The following is a 19,881-nucleotide window of genomic DNA, read 5'->3' as shown; positions in this document are numbered from 1 at the left end:
AAGTGTAAATCTTTGTACTCCTTTCATGCAACTTTTTCTGTGGAACATCCCTTGCAAGAGAACATTATGTTCATTATAGTTTCTATAATGCTCATTTGCTTTGACATTTTCTTCTATGTAATCTGTAACATAGTGGGACTCAGATGGTTATTAACTGCAGAAATGTAGCATAAATCCCTTCTGCCTGGTGCCTTATCAGATGAGTTCTGTTATTAATTGCATTCACAGCTAGCTAGAATGGCATTCATCACATCCTTGTATTTCTTCTGCTTCTGACTAGATGCTTCAGATTCTATGTCTGCATCAAACGACTCTCTTAATTTCATTTTTTCAACAGAGACAATATTTGCATGTTTGAGTCTCAAGGTTGTGAAATGAGACAGGAGGTTTTCCAAGAACAATCATAGAAACATCCAGCTTATGAAAAAGCTGAAGAAATTCTTGGTGTGTATTCAGAGGATGTAAAGATTCTAGCAGGAAGAAGAAGAAACAGATATGTACTGAGCTTTGGATTTAAACATCGTTCTAACAAGTGCTGAACTATTTCAGTATACTACTGAAAAGTGCACTTGGGAGGAGAGGAATGTCTCTTTGATATTCTTCCTGCATTTGAATAAGCGTATACGGAAACAAGAGGGGAAAAAGAAAGATGCAGTCTTCTACAGAACAAAATTTATATCTAGTAGGAAAAGCAGAGGATATAGACATTTCATATGTTGCTTTTTGTTCAAAATTAAAATTCAGTGCAGCAGACAGCTAGCCCAGGGATGACTTCAGGTTCTAAATGAGACATCCATGCAGAATGGAAAAGGAAGTTGGTTGTTTTCTTTAATGATTCTTGCAAGAACCAAGACCAGGTAAGGCAGCCTTATTTTACTTGAATGTTCCCTGTGTTGCCTTTTTCAGAGAAAAACAAGATGAACAAAAAGAAGCTGGAAGTTTGGGGATATTCTCTTTTGGGAAAGCTTTCTTTTTCCTTATCAGGACTTTCAGAGATATTGTCAACTTAAGTATTCAAAGTTCGAGTATTGACTTGACAAAAGAGAAGAAATAACTTCATTTTATAGCTGGGAAGAAGCTGTGGTGTTTTGCTTTGGTAATACTTCCTTTTAAGGTTATGTATGAGAAATAAGTGAAGAAAAGTGCTGAAGTTTCTTGATATTTGTGATGAATTAGTAACAGTATTTTGAACAGTTAACAAATGATAATCTTTGCAATGTTTTTGCAGAGTTGAGCTATTAGTGTTTGCTGCAAGTAGCAGATTTTGAAGAAAAAATTTAACGCATAACTCTTTTCAGTATCCCTTTCCAATATGTTAATTATATGTACAGCAATGTGTAGTCTTCTCATAGCAAATATTCTTGGCTTTCTTTGGTTGACTTTTAAAGTGACATCTACAGGAATATGATTGTCTTACTAACAAAATGAAGAAGGATTGCATGCAGTTGGGATGTTTGTTCTTTTTAAGGAGACATTTCAGTTCATTAATGGGATTAGTAATTCATATTCACTTAAATCTGTTACTTGCATAAGACTGCAACTGATGTTTCAGTGTCTGTAAACACTTGCATTGTTACTATGGTTTTTAGTATGTCAGATGTGTCTGAAGTGTGGTGGGATTTGTGTGTTTTTTTTTCCCCATCCTGAAATCCACAGGAAGTCTTTCTTCAGAGCATGTTCTTCTCCACCGTTCAGATGAAACAATCATTCCAGAGGGGGCTGCAGCCACATGATAAGGTCAAGACAACCAAATGACATCTGAGACTGGGAGATAAAATTATTTAAGACCTGTCTAGAGGATTCATTGGCTTCAAGTACCTCAGCTGGGCTTTTAACCTAGATGCATCAGCTAGGAACATAGTCTTTTTTATAATGCCAGTGCATAGTAAGAGGCTTTCTCAGGTTGCCCCTAAAGTTGATGCTTGTTCAAAACAAACTTCTAAAGGAATCTTCCTCTTACCAACGCTTACGTAAAATACTTAATTGAGCTAAATTCAAGGCTTTTTTGCCTGAATTCATATGCCTCAGAAATGGCACAAAAGCCAGCAGAGTTTAGAAGCTGACCTCCCATCAGGTAAGGGACAGAGGGAGAGCTGTTCTTTGCAAGGTAGGTATCAGAAGGAATAAAGTTATTTCTTATAAGCAGTGTCATCATGGAGAAATATATTTAGAGTAATAGGAAAGATGGAATGTGAGGATTCCATTGGGTAGATGCTATCAGGAGCTTACCTATTTGCTACGGAACAGTGTTATAGTAGAGTTTAAAAAAAAGAAATCATTAAGCAGTTATAGAGTGAAATTGTTAGCTTTCCATCTAGAGTATTGGAGTATTTCAGAGAGAAGAACTGTGCTAGTCTCTTAACTTGAGTTGATTATGCTAGCTGCTGAGTAATTCCTATAATGCATTTATTCTGTCTACTTCCAGATATGATAAATTTCAGAGGGAGTCAGTCAAATTACACAAAAGGTACTTTGTATTTACAGTGATGTAATGTTACAGCTTTAGTGTGGAGGCTACCAGACGAGACTAGACAAAGTAGATGTTAAAAATAACATTCTAATTAAGCCAATCCTTTGGCATGGATCACTGATGGTGTTTTGGCCTTGCTCTTGACTTTTAAACATTGAAAGGTATTTCTAATGGCTGCAGCTAAGAGCTGTAAGCCTAGCTCTGCTTGCAATCAGCTAACACCTGTTTGGTGAAAAGCTATTTTAGTTGTGCAGTCCCAGGATTAGTTTTATAGACCAAAATAAACCCTTGTCATGCACTGCAGCTTTAGATTTTGAAAAAAATATGCTGAATGTGTGGTCTAAACCAACTGAAATGTATATGGAATATTAAGGTAATGCTGGAAAATGGCACTGGGCATATGTTGATGTCTTGGCCAGTGCAGGAAAGTAGATCTTCCCCTTTGTCACTTTAATACTTCTGGGATTTCTGCCTCTCTCTGTAATTTACCAGCTGATGTCAAACACAATATGTGTAAAAAGATAACATTCAAAATGTGATAATTTGAAGAGACATTAAAAAAAATCAAAAGTGGTCACACAGTTGACTCTGTAACATGCAGTTTTGATGTAACTCAAAATCAGTAGAAGACCTGGTAGAGGAAAATACAGATCTTTTGCTAATACATGTCATACATGCTCAAATACTACATATGGGTGCTGCTCCAAAAGTAATGCCTCCTATTGTATTATGTTAGCCCACAGCTTCAGAAGTGGATGTTGGTGGTATAGCAGTATAGGCTGAGCCTTCCTGCCACAATATTTTCTGTTCTTTCAGGAAATCATAACATGAGTTTTGAAGTTGTGTTGCCCTTAGTTCTATTCCGGAATTAATATCTCCATGTTTATTATCTGGATGATTTCTTGAAAATTATGATGTAACAATATCCTTGAGTATATGAAACAAGATGAGTTATTGATAATAATTATTAATTAATCCATATAAGTAATTTGAAAACTAACATATGTATGGCTTCTGGGGAAGTAAATTCATAGTATATATTGGGCTACAGCTTGATACATCCTCACTAGATAAAGAGGAGGGGAAGGTGAACAACAAAGTTCATGAATTATGTTAACTGAAATGGGTAATTAATGAAATTAGACTTTTTTTCTTCTTTTTTCTAAATCTGTCCTAGTGCTTTCTGTTTGCTTGTAATTTTAAATGTCTTCCAAATACCTGAGTGAATCTAAACTAAAGGCTATTTCTTTGGAAGAGATGACAGGACAAAGAAACAGAGTAACCTTCAGGGTGCCTCTTGCCAATGCCTTTGACTAAGTAATTTCAACGCGTCCCAATTTGAGCAATAAGCAGAATGCTTTTGATTCTGCAGTGGACTGGTGTGCAGACTCTTGGGAATTCCACTAAAGCACAGATTTGTAATAATGAGGAAAAATCAGAAATTATTCAAATGGTTAAGAACTGCAGTTACAAAGTAATCAACTTAAGTTGTTTCAGCTTCTTGTCTAGCATCTCTAATAAGCCCTGTTCCTGCCTTGGATGTCAGAATGAATTCCTACAGGAAATCCTGTGTTTGTAAATAGAGTCGTGCAGAAGTGTTCTGCTGAAGAACTTGGATCTTCTGTATGTTATGACTGACTAATACAGTTGTCTGCCTGTCAAAAGACTGTTTTTGTTTGGTTTGTCAACTACAGACCACACTGTATTATGGGGGGACTGACACTCCTTGATGTGTCCCCTCTTTCCCAGGATTTTTGGGTCTACTTTTCCGTTTCACCTTACGTACATTACATTCTTGGTTTTCAGCTTTAAGCAGCTTTCTCTGTTTTTAGTTTCCTTAAAACCAAACATTTTAACTTTCCAACTAGTGCTCGTGTACATTTGTTTCTATGATATGTATGACATATTAGTGGCAAAAGCCTCCTTGAAGATTCTTGCTAGCTTGCTCTGAATTTTGTACAGATATTGCAATTTCCACAACCACTCTTTCTCTGTTTCTCTAACAGAAAGCTATAGGAGTTATCAAGGAGTGCATGATACCTAGATTAACCTCTGAATAAGGATGGGGCTGAATAATGGTGCCTGCGAGTTAGTCTGGGTTTTGCAAAGCTGTTGTAACTGAGTTTGTTCTGAATGTCGTTTCTAATAATCACCTGTCTCACAATTCAGATACTGCCTCCTGTTTTTTTCTTAAACTGTAACCAGGATATTGGAAGGTTATGATATAGTATTAGACTGCTGACTACTTTTAATGAGACTTTGAAGTTTGTATTCTTTCATTCACTTATCACGTAAGATGATACATTGAATGGAATAGTTTTATATGATATTTTTGGTAGTATCTCCTTTCTACACATGATGGGGGAGGAAGGTAAACATTCTTTTCTTGTAGGAAAGAAATGTGGGAAAGAATTGGAATCATGAATTTTCCCATGTGAAAGCATTCCGTTCACTGCAGAAAATCCTTTTTTCTCACTCCATGTATTTTTTTCTGCTTTTGTTTTTCTTTATTTCATTGTTCTTTCCTTAAAATAAGAACAAATCTACTTTTGAGGATTCTCAGTAGTATGTTTTTTATTATTTATTTTCTTATTGGTCTTTGATACAAGACAATAAACTTCAATTTGACAAAACTAGCATAATCTTGATTTTGTTATTGTCTCTTTCATGTGTTTAAAAAGTATAAAGTCTAAGTTTAGATTTAAGTGGAAATATAAAACTTTGCAAGTGACAAGAAATCATCTGTGGTCTTAGAAAATGTGGAGAAGATGGATGTAAAATGAAAACTCATTAATGGTAGAGGTTCTGAAATTATTCTTTAAAAGTCCTCAGATCTAAATACTCTGTATCCTTTACATTTATGGTTTTGCTGGTTGGTTTTGTTTTTTTGTTTTTTTTTTTTGTGCCTGTGCTGTTTATAATTATGCTGTGAAAATGTGAGCATTTGAGTTCTGACATAAGACCAAACTCAATGTGGGTATAATTACAGCCTTTTTTAAACTGAAAAATAGCCTTGTTTCTCATTGCCATAGGCAATTGCAGAGGCTTTTTTATATCAATAAAATTCTTAGAGAATTTCTGTATTTCATTCATTCATAATTGTACAGGGGGTATACCTTGCATTTCGTTTTATAAAGACCTTTTACAACCCAGGATCCTTATTTAGGATAGGAAAGACTGTGAGGCTGCGCAGAGCAGAGTGGGACAACCCCTCCCCTTGCCTGGTGGCAGTGCTGGCCCTGCTGCACCCCAGAGTGCAGTTGGCCCTTTGGACTGGCAGTGCACAGTGCTCGCTTCAGGTCTGACCACCATTTAGCAGAGGAAAACTTCCCTTTAAGTGAAAAACACAATAATTTGACAAAATGTCAATAGTGGAGAAAATTGGAGGAAAGTGAAGCTTTCTCACAAAAGAAGCCTTTTTTTTTTTTTTTTTTTTTTTTTTTTTTTTAAGTTAGACATTGTTCAAGTGTTTGGCCAAACAATACCTTAAGGTTTATTTTAGCAGCCGCCTGTAATGGGCCACTGAAGAATAAGTTCAGAAATCTGGGTCCTGTGTCAGGAATGCCTTGCTTCCTGCAGTGGAGATTTGGCTCAAGACCAAACAAAATATGGGTTTGGACTTCTGTGGATGAGATAGGAGGGATATGGAGCAGTCAACAGATTTATTGATCATAATTTCTAAAAGGGCACTTAAAATTTTGTGTAGTATAGAACACTGTAATTACATTCGCCTTGTACTTTCAGGTCCTCAGCACAGTTAGAATGATATGGAAGCCTTTGGGTACTTACTACCATAATGCTAACTGGAAATCATGAAACAATTTGTTCAGGGCTTGTCAGTCAAAAGAAGAAGGATCAGTTGATGTTAAAGTTTCTGGTGGTGCATGCATTCATACTGTTTTTGTTATACTTCATTTGCTGTTGCCTTTTTTCCTTCCCGCTGTAGTTTTGCTTGGAGAGAATGTGTTCTATATTGTCTCTTTCTGCTTCCTTTCCTGCGAAAACACTGGGGAAAAGAAAACAGATTACAATATGACAGAAATTTGTGAGACATTTCAAGCAAATAAGCATATTTTTTAATGTTTTAAGAGATCTTTAAAGGGAAAGAATAAAACCACTGGGGCTCTTTTGTCAGTCTACAAATATCTATAGACAAATTTCATTTTTCAGAGAAGCTGGATCATATTTGTATTGTCAGTAAAGTTAGCAAGGAAGTTTTCCTGCTGTCTCCCTTTTCAAAGTAATATCTAACAGAAGTTACAGTTTGAAACCATTCTGGAAAGAATTCGTGCTACCTAAACATTGTAAAGGAATATCAAGTTATACTGGCTACATAATTCTCAAGTTTTTCTAAAAATTGGTCATTGGAATTGGCATCGAGTTCTTGGCATAAAGGCAGGGTGTTCAAAGACATAACTCCCATATCTTTAGCAAAGCTTTTTACCTAGTCACTGTATATCTATCACATCAAAAGCTTGCTGTTATTCTTAAGTCATGGCACACTTGAACTTTATTAATAATCTTGAGATTCCTAGCAAGTTCAGCTAATATAACATGGAGATGCTGTTAATGCAGATGTTGAAGTACCTGCAGTATGAGGAGAGGTTGGGAGAATGGTTTCTCTCAACCTTAAGATAGGAAAGGCTAAGGAGAGGAGACAGTGCTGTCTATAATTATCCAGTAGTGAGCTGTGGAGAAGGCTGAACCAGACTTGTCAGTATGAAGTTCTTTATATTTCTTTAATTGTGAGTAACCGCATCACTTTGTGCAATTTATTCCCTGCTTTTCTTTATTGTGCACCATTATGATATCTTGTGTTATCTGTGCGCAGTGTTGCAGTAGGAGAAAATTGATTTGATGGCCTTCTTTTCTATTGAAAATTAATAAGTGTTCTTTACAGCCTTAGTTTTATCAAATAAATAACGCGACCGAATATTTGACTTTCAGAACAGGAGACAGAATTTGTGCTTGAGAATAGTGTTAAAAACTTGACTTTTTTCAGTCTTTTAAAATGAACTACCATATTGTTTAAAGTGCTGTTTTCTCTACAGTGTTTGCTCTCTCAGCCGAAGTTCTGGGCCATTCAAACTTCAGCCTTACTTCTTCGGACCAAGCTTGAGAAAGGAAGCACTCGCAGAATGGAACGAGCAATGAAGCAGACACAGGTAAGGCTGCTTGCTTGACATGACCTGGTTGTCTGAGTTATGAATATGGGTTCTTTATGTATAGAATGGAGACAGGCAGGAGTTAGCAGCTTCCTCTCTGAACTGTAGTGAGCCAAAGTTTCTAATTATGTCTCAATTAGATGCATTTCTGCCTGTCCTCAGACAAACTCATGTATGTATAAAATAAATAAAGTTTTAGAAGATTGAAATTAAAATCCGTTTTCCTACTTCTAGTTTCTGATTTTGATATCTGAGGAACTTTTTCATGTGAGGATTCGTGAATGTAAAGCTGCTACTGCTATTTAGAATTATTTTTTACTGAAACAAATCATCTGTAGAAAAAACTGAAGCTTGAAAATGATCACTAGTGTTAAGAACAGGAAAATACATTTGTGAATAAAACTGCACTTATTTACTGTTTTGATGTGTACTCAGTAATTAGTATTTGCATTGTAAGTTTGAGGTAGTGATTAAACAGTCTTGTTCCAAATGTAAACCAGTTTTCAAATAAAAATAGTGACAATAAAAATTCCATCTGAAATTTATCAGCTAGTGGGATTTATTTAAGACTAAAGTTTTTCAAAGGAAAACTGTGTAGGCTTTATAAAAGATTTTTTTCTTCATATGACAGAATTTTGTTAGCCATCTGTCATGTTCATCCTGTTTAGTCTTCTTGTCGCGTGAACAGCAGGCATTACTATGTGTCTGTCAGGCAACAATCCTGCTGACTAAAGCGGCCAGGAATGTACAAAATTAATGATTATGGTGCTCCACAATTAAATCCTGAGAAGCTGATGTTTCATTTCAAATCATTATTAATGCATGAATATTAGAAGAAGTGCAGCTTGGATGTGTTGCTGCATTTTTCTTCTGCTGAGGGAGTGAGGTCATAGAGTTGCTGTAGTGGAATTTCCTAGGGTCAGGAAGAGATGTCAAGGAAGTCAGGATCCCAAGTCTGGGAGAAGATGTAGCATCTGGTGGCATTTGGGAAATGATCTCAGGATTCTCAATGCCCTAATCCGTAAAGCAGTTGGAGCGTTTCCAGCATTTTTGTCTAGCTTGATAAACCTGAGTCCTGGAAGCTGTTATACGGTACAGTTTGACATTCTTATGATGGAAATCTCATGAAGGCCTTATCATTTTAAGTACACTTATCTATATTCATTGTTGTTGTAACCACTATCATGCAAAGATTTGGTTAGCATGCGCTGTGATGTTCTGGGAGGCATCCTCATTACAAACCCTGAATATATGATTTAAAATATCATACTTAATGTTTTCAATTTCTTTCACTGAGTTTTCTAGATATTTGAAATATCTTGACATGTTTGTGTTGATTCGATAACGTATCAAGCTGTTTAGCTCAATATCCAAAAATAGTTAAATTTGTATAGGGATTGATCTGTGCTAAATTAATCAAATAACTTGAATAACTTTCCATTTAAGGTTTTCATTCTTGAGTTCTGTAAGATCAGAATTTTTTAATATCGTAGTTTCTAACAGTTCAAAGACTTTTTAAGGAATTGGAAAATATAGGCTTAATGTTTGATGAACCTTCCATTGAATTCTCTCATTGAATGAATTCTCCATTCATAATGCAAATTTTTTTGATACATATTTTAATAATATGTGTAAGCAGTGCCTGAGGAGCTTGCTAGTTCTGCATCTGTTTATCAGTGCAATATGTGTTTTAAACCATGGGAATTTCATATAAATTGTTACCTTTTAGAGTTTCATGTGTATTAGTTTGGCGTAGAAAAATTTGATGCTGAAAACTGTGTATGAGAGAAAGGGCAACTTGGGAGATTAAGACAAGAAGTGTATATAAATATGGTTTGATTTCGCAGAATCATAGAATTATCTGTGTTGTAATTCACTTAAGATCATGTAGTTCCAACCCCCCTGCTACAGGCAGGGACCCCTCCCGCTAGACCAGGCTGCTCACAGCCCCATCCAGCCTGGCCTTGAGAATACCTCCAGAGAGGGGACGTCCACAGCCTTTCTGGGCAACCTGTTCCAGTGTCTCACCACCCTTACAGTGAAGTATTTCTTCCTAATATCTAGTCTAAATCTAAATCTACCCTCTTCCAGCTTTTTGTCTCTTCCAGCCATTTCCCCTTGTCATGCTGCTACATGACCAGCTTTCCTGTAGATCCACTTCAGGTATTGGCAGGCTGCTAAAATGTGTCCCACCCGTCCCACCCTTCACAGAGCCCTCTCTTCTACAGGCTGAAGAGCCCTGCTTTCTCAACCTGTCCTCAAAGGGGAGGTGCTCCTGTCCTCTGATCATCTTCATGGTGCTCCTTTGGACCTGCTCTAGCAGCTCCATGTCCTTCTTGTGCTGGGGCCTCCAGAACTGGACACAGTACTCCGAGTGGTGTCTCATGAGAGTAGAGTAGAAGGGCAGAATCACCTCCCTCGACCTGCTGGTCCTGCTTCTCTTGATTTAGCCCAGGATACAGAGTGTAATGATGTAGACCATTATATTCTCTGTCTATTGATGCTGAGACTGTCCTCTTGGCTTCTTCTACCATAATTCTCCTTTCCTTCTCCATTCCATCCCTCCCTTCTCCCCCCACACTCCCATATATCTACTATAGCTTTTGTTTGTGCTGAATTTAAGCATCCTTCTAATGAATTAATATCTTTATATTATCAGTATATCACTGGTAAGATGTATGCAGCTTCTCAGCCATAAAACAAGTCAGGCATCATTTGTTGATGTGCCAAATAATTTTTTTTGACTGCGTGTTTCATGGGCCTGGCTATGTTTGTCTAACTTATTTTAATTACTTCAAAATAATTGCATCTATTTTTGAAAGAAGGGTATATTGGTTGAGTATAGCTGCTGTTCTCCAAGTATTTGATATATCCCTGCTTTGTTAACAAGGTGTTATCAAATGGTTTTAAAATACCTTTCCTAACCGGAAATCTTCAAAGAGAATTTGAATGATTGTTTTGAAAATCTTTCAGATTCCATTAAAAATCTGAACTTCAGATAATATGGACTTTGGAACCACCACAGATTTTCAGATAATCATTCTGAGTACTATGGAAAGTACGTCAGCTAGTAGCTAACTGGAAGTAGGAGGAGAGATTTTTTTTTTCTTAACATTTTCTGAATGCTGCTGTCCAATTTTTTGCCTAAATGAGGGTTGGGCCCACAAAAATAAGGTGACACGTTTTTGAAGTCAGTACTTTTTTCAACCATTTTTCTAAGAAAAGGAAACAGTGTTCAAGACCTAAACAGAGTACTTTTAACGTTCCACTAGAATATTTAATCATGACCAATATGGTGTATATTGAAGTCTGGATCAAGAGTGCTGCCAAGTAAAATGTGTCTGGATACAGCACGATTTTTATTTAAATTAAAATAAAAATAGATGGTTGTTTCTTTTTTGTTTTGTTTTTCTTTTTTCCCCATATGGGGATAGATGGGGGAAGGTTGAGTACTAAGATGGAAAGAAGAGCTGGGAGAAAAAAAACAGGAGGAAAAACTGTTAGGTTTTGATAAATAGCTCTTTGCATAAGTAGAACTCTGCCATTTCTGCATCATCTGCATCAGTATTGGGATCTTCAGCTACCTTCTATTGTAAGGAAGTAACTCAGAAACGATTAATAATGGAAAATGGGTTGGAATAAGCTGCTAAACCACAAATTACTGCTGAAAGTGCAGCCAGAGCTCAAGTAACAGGATGAGGGAGAAAGAGGGAGTTTTGAGTGGTCTAGGAGTTATGAAAAAAAGGAGAAAAAGGAAGGATGATTGTAAAAGAAATAAAGAAGCTTAGAGCATGTAAAGGAAAATATCTCATTGTAATGTCTTGATATTTGAAACAAGAGTGCCCTTCCATCTCAATGAATTTTAAAATATTTTTAAGAATGAAGCAAAAAGAATTAAAGTGCTGTGCTGAATGTAGAGGGTGGTGGGTGTGCAAGTGAGAGCGTTGTTACGCAGGCAGTAAAAAGAGGTTAAACTGCCATGTGCCTGGTATACCAGTAGCCTACTAAAGCCTATCCCACAGTGACTTGTTACAGCTGCTTCCTGCTGCTTAATCTGTATTACGCAGGCTACCTAGATGCCTGGAGCTTTTGTCAGCTTGTTACATGCCCCTTTTCTGATTGTATTTTCTACTGCTGGCTGCACCTGGCGATAACATGCCTGTAAGCCAATGGCTCGGTTTTCCCAACATGCAATACGATGTTGGTGATATTTCATCTGGTTCTCTTGCTTTTCTTGGCAGTAAAAGAATTTGCCTGTTAGTGGGAGAGAAATGTGTCTTGTAAAGGGTGTTTTTAATAAGACTTCAGGAGAGCAGGGAACAGACTAGCAATATTATAGGCCAATCATTTTGTCTAAGATTGAAAGGTCACATGAGAGCTTGTTTTATATCCTTAGTCATACACAGATGTATGTGGTTGGGAATTCTGTGTCAACTGCTCTGTAATTTTCACTTAAATAGTACTTCAGAGTGTCATTTTCTCCAGCAACTAATGTTTTCCTGTGTGTATCAAATGGGGAAATCTTGACTTTTTTGGTTTAAATTGTTTTTACCAGAACCATATTATAGTTGCTATTCAATTCATTCAACTCTGAAAATATTTTAGTGTACCTTTACAGAAAGGAAGGCCAGCATAGATCGAGCACTGGCATTTTGTGCTCTATGAGGTGTAACCTGCCTAAATGGAAGAACTTTGCAGTTTCATTACTTTCATGGTGATGGTCTTAAAGTAGTTATGCAAGAACGTTGTGTGATTTGTCATAGAAATATATTCTCTTTACTTTCAAAACAAAACTGTCCCTTCCTTGCCAACTTGCTCCCTGTGCTTTGATTTATTTGGCTGTTGTTTGACATTGAATCAATTCAGCATTTCAAGGGAAAAGTTCAAAAAAGAGAGGGGAGTAGTCTTCCTCCCACTAGGTATCTAATCTAGAGAGATTTTTCCCATCTCTGTATCTTTCTCTTCAGACATCTCAAAACCAAGGTTGGAGCAGTGTAGAGAGACTTCTAAGTGTGACTGAGAGAATGACAACACTTGTCTGTTTAGTTTAAATACTAACACTATACTAAAGTTCCTCTTTTTCACCTCTGTCTTGTACTCTGCTACATAAGATTTTAATGATTGCTTTTTGTTGTCTTTTGAATGGGAAAAGGGAGGGAAAAGGAGAAAAATGAATGATAAATTTAGCCAGTAAATTTGTTTTATGGAATGTTGAAATTTATACAGAAAGTTCATGGAATTTGAGAAATACACTGGTGAACTGAGGACTACTCTTTAGGAGAGTAATAAGTGGAAAAGGCACCTTCTCTTCTGTCGTGTAGGGATCCCACATGGATATCCCAATAGTTCCCAGCTCTTTTGAATTGTATTTATTAACAGAACACATTTCAAAAAGTTTTTAGAAAGAGGAGAAAAGCCAGGTGCCTTGTAAAACTTTTCCTTAATGAGCTCCAGACAAGATCAGAAAGTCTCCAGAACCCTAGAAATAAATGTTATTACTTCAGAAGGCAATTGCAAGGGAGACTGAACTCTTGGTGATAGTTACAATTTCAATTTCAAATCACACATTTTCAAAACATATTTTATTTTGCTTAAGCAGATGACAAATTTGACAGATTGAAGATGTTACATGGCACAAGTGGTTCTGGGGATACACTGAGCACATTAACACGCTCAGAATAATTAGCACAGTGATGCTTGACGCCCTCTGTTTTTCTTCCACTATGTAATTACGGTTTCTGCTGGAAAAACAACAACAAAAGTCATACCCAGTCTGCCAAGTGTTATTCAGGAATAACTGAAGTTTTTGGTTTTGTAGCACTGGCATAAAAGAGAATATTAAATAGTATAATTTTTCAGGTACTGATTTCTGGCTATAAATTTTCTACTATACTGTTGTATTTGCCAGTTTGGATCAGTGGTATTCACTAGTGTAGGGAAAAGAATGTAACCATTCTTTCTCTGCTAAAGTTTCTTCATATTTTTCTCAGTTATTACTTTGAAAAACAAGTCTTTTTGCTCATTTAAGAATTGTGTTCAATCTTGAACTCTTCTACTCTTGTGTTGTATGCTTTCTAAAAAGATACCAAAAATTGTAAGCGTCCCATTTTTGAATGTAGCCACTGAATTGTAGCTCTGAAAGTGTTTACCTTTTTCCCTTTACAGTCTCTTCATGTATTGTCCTGACAACTGAAATGATGGTATTAGGAGTAATAATGTCAGATAGGACAGTCCTTGAGCATACTGAAGAGTAAAACTATGCTTTTTGTATTGTCCAAATGATGACAGTAAAGCACAAAGAAAAATACTAATATTGACAGATTCTAGGACATAGCATTCACATTTTTCTGCTTAAGCTTTTGCTCATCCTCTGGATGAGCTCCGACAGGTCTGTATCTCTCCTGAACCGAGGACTCAACATCTGGACACAGTACTCCAGATGAGGCTTTACCAGTGCATAATAAAGGGATCACCTCCCTCTGCCTGCTGGCCACTGCAACCCAGTATACAGTTGCTATCTGTGCTGCAAGGGCACATTGCTGGCTTGTTCAACTTCCTGCCACCAGTTCTCCCAGGTCTTTTTTGGCAGGGCTGCACTGAATCCTTTCATCCCCCAGCTTGTACTGGTAATGAGGGTTGCCTCGACCCAGGTGCAAGATCTTGCATTTGGATTTTTTTTACCTCATAAGGTTCACCTGGACCCGCTGCTCAAGCCTGCCTAGGTCCCTCTGGATGACTTGACTGACTCCCTGAAGAGCTGGAACTTAGCTTTCCTAAAACTTGGCATCCTAATTTTAGGATCTTTGCCGTCTCATATTCCTCTGGAGCATGGACTCAACTGTAGTGTGATCACTACAGCTCGGGCAGCCTCCAATCCTGATGTCATCAATTGGTTCATTTGCACTGGTGAGCAACAAGTCCACGATTGCATCCCCCCTGGTGGGGCCTTCTATTACTTGACTCAGGAAGTTATCCTCAATGCATTCCAGGAGCCTCTTGGCTTGCCTATAGCTCGCCATGCTACTTTTCTAGCTGATATCTGGGTGGTTGAAGTGCCCCAGCAGGACGAACACTTGTGATTGCAACACCTCCTGTAGCTTAAATATATTCTTCACTATTAATCTTAAAAGTCTAGCTACTTCCAGAGATTTTAGGGGAAGTTTCTGCTTACGATTTGTAATATGTCATAAAAATGAATAACATAAGTGGCAGGTGAAAAATCTCTTAAGAAGCCACAGTTGTCTGATAAGGACAGTGAGGTAACTATGAAATGATAGAATCACAAGTAAATGCTGTACAGAGAAAAATACTAGCAATACTTTTTCTAAACCATTTCTGTCCTCTGTACGAGGGTTTGTCTGGGGTCTTAACTCATTGATGGACTTCAAGACTGAAATCTGTACTGTAAGCATGGGCAGTAACTTTAGGCTCAGTATTTGTCCAGACCAAAAAGCTTGTATTTTGATAGTGAGTGATGCTATTATGGTACTGAATGCTTCATTTATTACACTGTATTTCTTTTGGTGGTAATATTTGGCTACAACAGAACATCCCAAATGACAATTGCATAGGGGGTGCTATAAGTTGCACAGTATAGTACTTCAGTGAAAAAGAAATAATACGTCAGACATTAATGAATTCAGTTATTTTCTACTCATGACCTTGACCTCTTTTGTATTAATTTTTATAACCAAATGCTTTCATTTGAGTATGATGGACTCATTTCCTCTTGTCTGCTTTTCCTCCCCACCCTATTATAAAGAAACAGAAGATTTTTTAGTAGACTCATACTGACAACTTCAGTTATGTTTTGTTTCTTAGGTGTTTGTTACTGCTATTAGAGTGGAATACATGCTTGCAGGGATTTGTGTCCTGATAGAATTAAAAAAAAAAAAAGCATTCATAATAAGAATCTAATACAGGAGTTGTCTTAGGAAAAATAGACACGCACAGTTCCAGCATCCTAATCAATAATTTCCACCCCAGCATATTTCTTCACCTTACAATTGTAACATCTAACCCTAAATATCTTCTTGTATCTTAAAAGTTCATTTGAATTAATGTGGAGAAAGAAAAAGTCTTGGTTGTCCATTAGTTCTAGACACTACTTTTGCATAGATTCCTTGCAAAGGAACATAGAATTAGACAGATAGAAGACCTTCTAAAGGTAAGTGGCAGAATTTATCAAAGTGGTCTGTCTAGTTTTCTGGAATAAAATTGACATGAAGTGATAAAACTATTTTTGAGTAGAAAGTGTAGAACAATTACTGAAAATTGAAGATTTAGCTGCACTGTTCTATGCTAAGTACTTAATGCTAAAATCTTTATGCGTGCAATATCTTTTGATGTAGTCACTACCTGTAAAACAACATTTGAAAATTCTGTAGTTGTTTCATAAGGTAGGGATAGAGGAAAATTAGTAAATCCAATTGATTTTTAGATCTTTTATTACAAAATATATTAATCTCGCATTTATAATAGGTAATTGTTGTACCAGCAGCACATGTTTGATATTGAAGTTTAATGATGTGTTATCTGGAGAAATTCATTGGGAAAGTACCTGCAGTGAAAGAACATTGAAGTAGAACAGGCTTCAGCATCTGTAGATTCATGCAGGTATATAAGTCTGTTTTCTTTTCTAGCTCAACACCCAGTTCGTTCAGTTAGAAAGCCTTTGGGAGCTGATAAGAAGTGTTTTTCTTGTTTGCCTATAACACTGCATTAAGAAAGGAGCAAGTTTTAAATGCAAGTTGATTGTCTTTCTAGTTGTAAGTACTATGATGTTGTGTAATTGATAGTATAATAGATACTTGCTGTGTTTGCCAAGCACACTTCCACTGAGATCTGAAAGAGTCTAGAGGTGTTTAAGTTTTTATTTAGAATGTGAGAAATGCCATTCATCATCATCTAAATTTTTTAGAATTAGATATGCAATTCTGTCATCATCAGGGTGTACTACGTTTGCTCCACGTGTAGTTTTATTATTGTTGAAAACTACTAAAATTTGAGAAGAATGCTTTTAACAAATTTTAATAAATAATTTCATGTTTTAAGACATCTCTTGAAGATGAAGCATATTGAATGCAGAGGGAAGTGACAAAAATTCATGCAATTTAAATGGTTAACCTCAGTATTATTTCATTCAGCCAAACCATTTTGATTAAAATCTTTCTTTTTTCCTTCCATTTGTGACTTTTTTTCTTTTTCTTTAAAAGATGATTTTCATCAACAGTAAAAATCAGACTGCCTTTCAATTACACATAGCCTTTTTTCTATTTCTTTTTTCAAAATAAGGAGGATTCATTGTAGATATGTTTAAAGCATCATTTAGCATAAAACTCCTGTTGCTGGCAAAAATGCAGAGCCAGTGGTTGTGACTGTGTTGAAAAGTAGTGTCACATTGCTGAGAACTTGCTTTATCTAATAGTGGTGTTGTGTTCTTTGTATCTGTAGTTTTCATGGAAGGAAATAGGAGGCATTACTTTTAGAGCAATGTACATAAGGCATTTCCCTTTGCCCTGTCAAAACTTTCCTTGAGGAATATACCTTCAGTCTTCCCCTGCTAAGCTTTCCAGGTGAATGAGTTATTTTGCTGTGATTAGAAGTTCTTAAAAGCGTAGTCTGCTGTTTGAGAACTTTGTTCTTCAATATCATAATGATTAATTCAGTCTTAAAATATTAATTTATGCATGTTAAGACCTTATTTACTGAAATGAAGCTAAGACCTACAAAAACAGTCACTGGGGAATAAGAACAATAAGAATGATACAAATGTTTGTGTTTTTTTTTTTGAAACTGATCCAGCATTGTTCTGAAAATGTCTTCCATTAGAAGGTATTTTGCTGCAGCTTTACTGTTTCAGGAAATGAGCAACGAGAGGCTGTTTTTATTTTTGGGAGGATTTAAGGTGGAAAAGTATGGAAATGGTGGTGCTACAATACTTCAAAAAAATGGAATAGGTAATAAGTTAAAATCAGCTTTGTGAATTGGAATAATCGGTAGCTTTGTCCTCCCTTAAGAACAATAAAAAAGACAAAACTGTCTTGTCAGTAAGGCTTTTTTCTCCTGCTGCAAAAAGAATGTTTTACTTTATCGGTTCACCAGAGCACGCAAGCTGTGATTTCAATAGAAACCCATGCGTTTATTGTCAGAAGAGATTTTCAGTAGGAAATCTTTAAAAAAAAAAAACAAAACAAAACAAAACAAAAAAAAAACCTCAAAATAATTCCTCTAATTTTTAAAGCAGGGGTCAGAAAGTAGTTGTATAGCCCAGCAGGGGTAAGATCTTAGAATATTATATTGGAAGGGTTTTGCTTTTATTATATAGGTCAGCACCACAGATAATCACAGAGAATGTTCTAGGCAGTTTGGCTCTTAACCACCAGTTAAGAATAAGATCTTAGCAGATCAGTTTCTGCAGCAGAACTGCAGTGTAAACCTTAGAGATTGGTGGTCACTGACCCAGAGTACTGATTTGACAGTAAGTGCAGGAAACTGACTTGTAAGAAAGGTAATTGAATTGGTGACAGATCTTTGTGAGATATATTAGAAATAATGAAGAAATACGCTTTCAGGGAACTATAAAAAGAGAAAATAGAAAAATAATCGACTACTATGTAATTAATGAAGTAAAATGATAACTTTCTAGATTAGGTTTCGTTATTTTTAAAAATGAGAAGTAATTAAAAAAATGAAAATAATCATACTTTTAAATTAGTTTGTGTTTTTCTAGTGGAGACAGATGAATGCTTTCTCAGGTAGCTGTTTCTACCAAGAACTAATTTCCAGCATGTCAGGGGTTTTGCTCTCTGGTATGCTATGTGGAAGGTTGGTTATTAATAATAACAATAATATAAGGTCACTGTATGTGATTTGTATATGATTCAAGGCAGGAAATTTGGAGTTATGGTATGTAAAGGATCAGTTGAATGGAAACATTAGTATTGGAGATAACCTTTGCACAATAGTGTGGGCTGAATGTAATTTCTGACTGAAGAACTGTTTGCTCAATTCACTCTGTGCGTGTTCTGTTCCAGTTATAGTTGTGAATAGAGGGATATATTTGGCTTTTGAATTTTCCAAATTGATTTAGGTCCCACTGATTCAAATAATTATTTGGATTGGTGTATGGAGATTTCTATGATGATATGATATTGGCTCATTCCCTCATTTCCATTTGCTTTCGCAGCTTCCCGATTTCTTCATGGTATTGCTTTGTAACTATCTGATCATTTTAAATCAGAGCGCTGTGTTTTTGTGATAAGATTTGGATGTTTTGACACATGTGGAATTGTTTTTGTAAGAGATGTGACCTACTATGCCTGAACTAGATTTTAAATGGTATAAATAATATTGTTGTGACTATTATGTGTGTTGCTGTGCTATACCTGCTGATTTTTCCAGATGCAGATCTGTACAGACACTGGAGTTGCCCAGAAATGGAAATGTAGTAAATGATTCTAACACAGAACTCTATCTGTCCTTTATCCCATTTTTCCCTGTGCAAAATGTGTGCAAATAAAAGTCATGATTAATGTTGCAAATTCAGACACTGAGAAGTTAGAAAATGCCAAACTGTTTAAGGAGCCCTCAACCTGTTTGTTGCTAGGAGAATTCCTCTGCCCTGTAGTCTGTCTTCCTTCCTCTGGTTCCACACTAAAGGTGCAGGCTAAGGGCTAGGTGAACTGCCATGGGCCTAGCAGCCTCCTGCTCCTAGGATTTTCATTGAATTGTTTTAATTGGAAGGATCCTTAAAGGTCTAGTCCAGCTCCTTTGCAGTGAATCTCTGGATGAACATCTAGAGCTATATCAGTTTACAGAGCTGTGTCTAGTCTGACCTTCAATGTCTTCAGGGACAGAGCATCCACCATTTGCCCAGAAAGTAGGCAGTAGTAACCTGCTGGAGAAGTCTCTTTTGTCCTCTAGTCCTCTCCCTCTGGACCTGCCTAGAGTATCTCATGTAAAAGGGGGGCAGCTGAAAGTTAAGTGCATTAGTTCCTCTGGGAGCAGTACACTAGTTCCTCCTGAAGATCATCAACGCAAATTCTCCCATATGAGATTAGTACCATTAGAACTGACAGATGATTACCCTTAATTGAGCAACTGAAGGCCACTAACAGACTGAAGAGCGCTGACAGATTGTCATTTTGTTTCTGGTTCTATTGGGCAAAGTTTTCAGTATCTCAAGCCCAAGCTTAGTTCTTGCTGCTCTGTGAAGCCATAGCAGCAAAAGTGCTGGTGTCCAGT

At 36.6% G+C, this 19,881-nt stretch overlaps 1 protein-coding gene across 2 annotated transcripts in view; it reads left to right on the top strand.

The window, feature by feature from the left end:
• TTC27 (tetratricopeptide repeat domain 27) overlaps positions 1–19,881 on the top strand; it is a 107,356-nt gene that overhangs the window by 46,244 nt on the left and 41,231 nt on the right. For both annotated transcript variants that reach the window (XM_031593342.2, XM_031593350.2), the window contains exon 10: positions 7,522–7,635. In XM_031593342.2, the coding sequence (XP_031449202.2) occupies positions 7,522–7,635 (114 nt within the window). The remainder of the gene's footprint in view (positions 1–7,521; positions 7,636–19,881) is intronic.

The sequence above is a fragment of the Phasianus colchicus genome, chromosome 2 (assembly GCF_987193195.1).
Source record: "Phasianus colchicus chromosome 2, bPhaCol1.hap1.1, whole genome shotgun sequence".
Classification (NCBI taxonomy): Eukaryota; Metazoa; Chordata; class Aves; order Galliformes; family Phasianidae; genus Phasianus; species Phasianus colchicus.
Note: the sequence above shows the minus strand (reverse complement) of the source record. Positions and strands in the feature narration are given on the sequence as shown.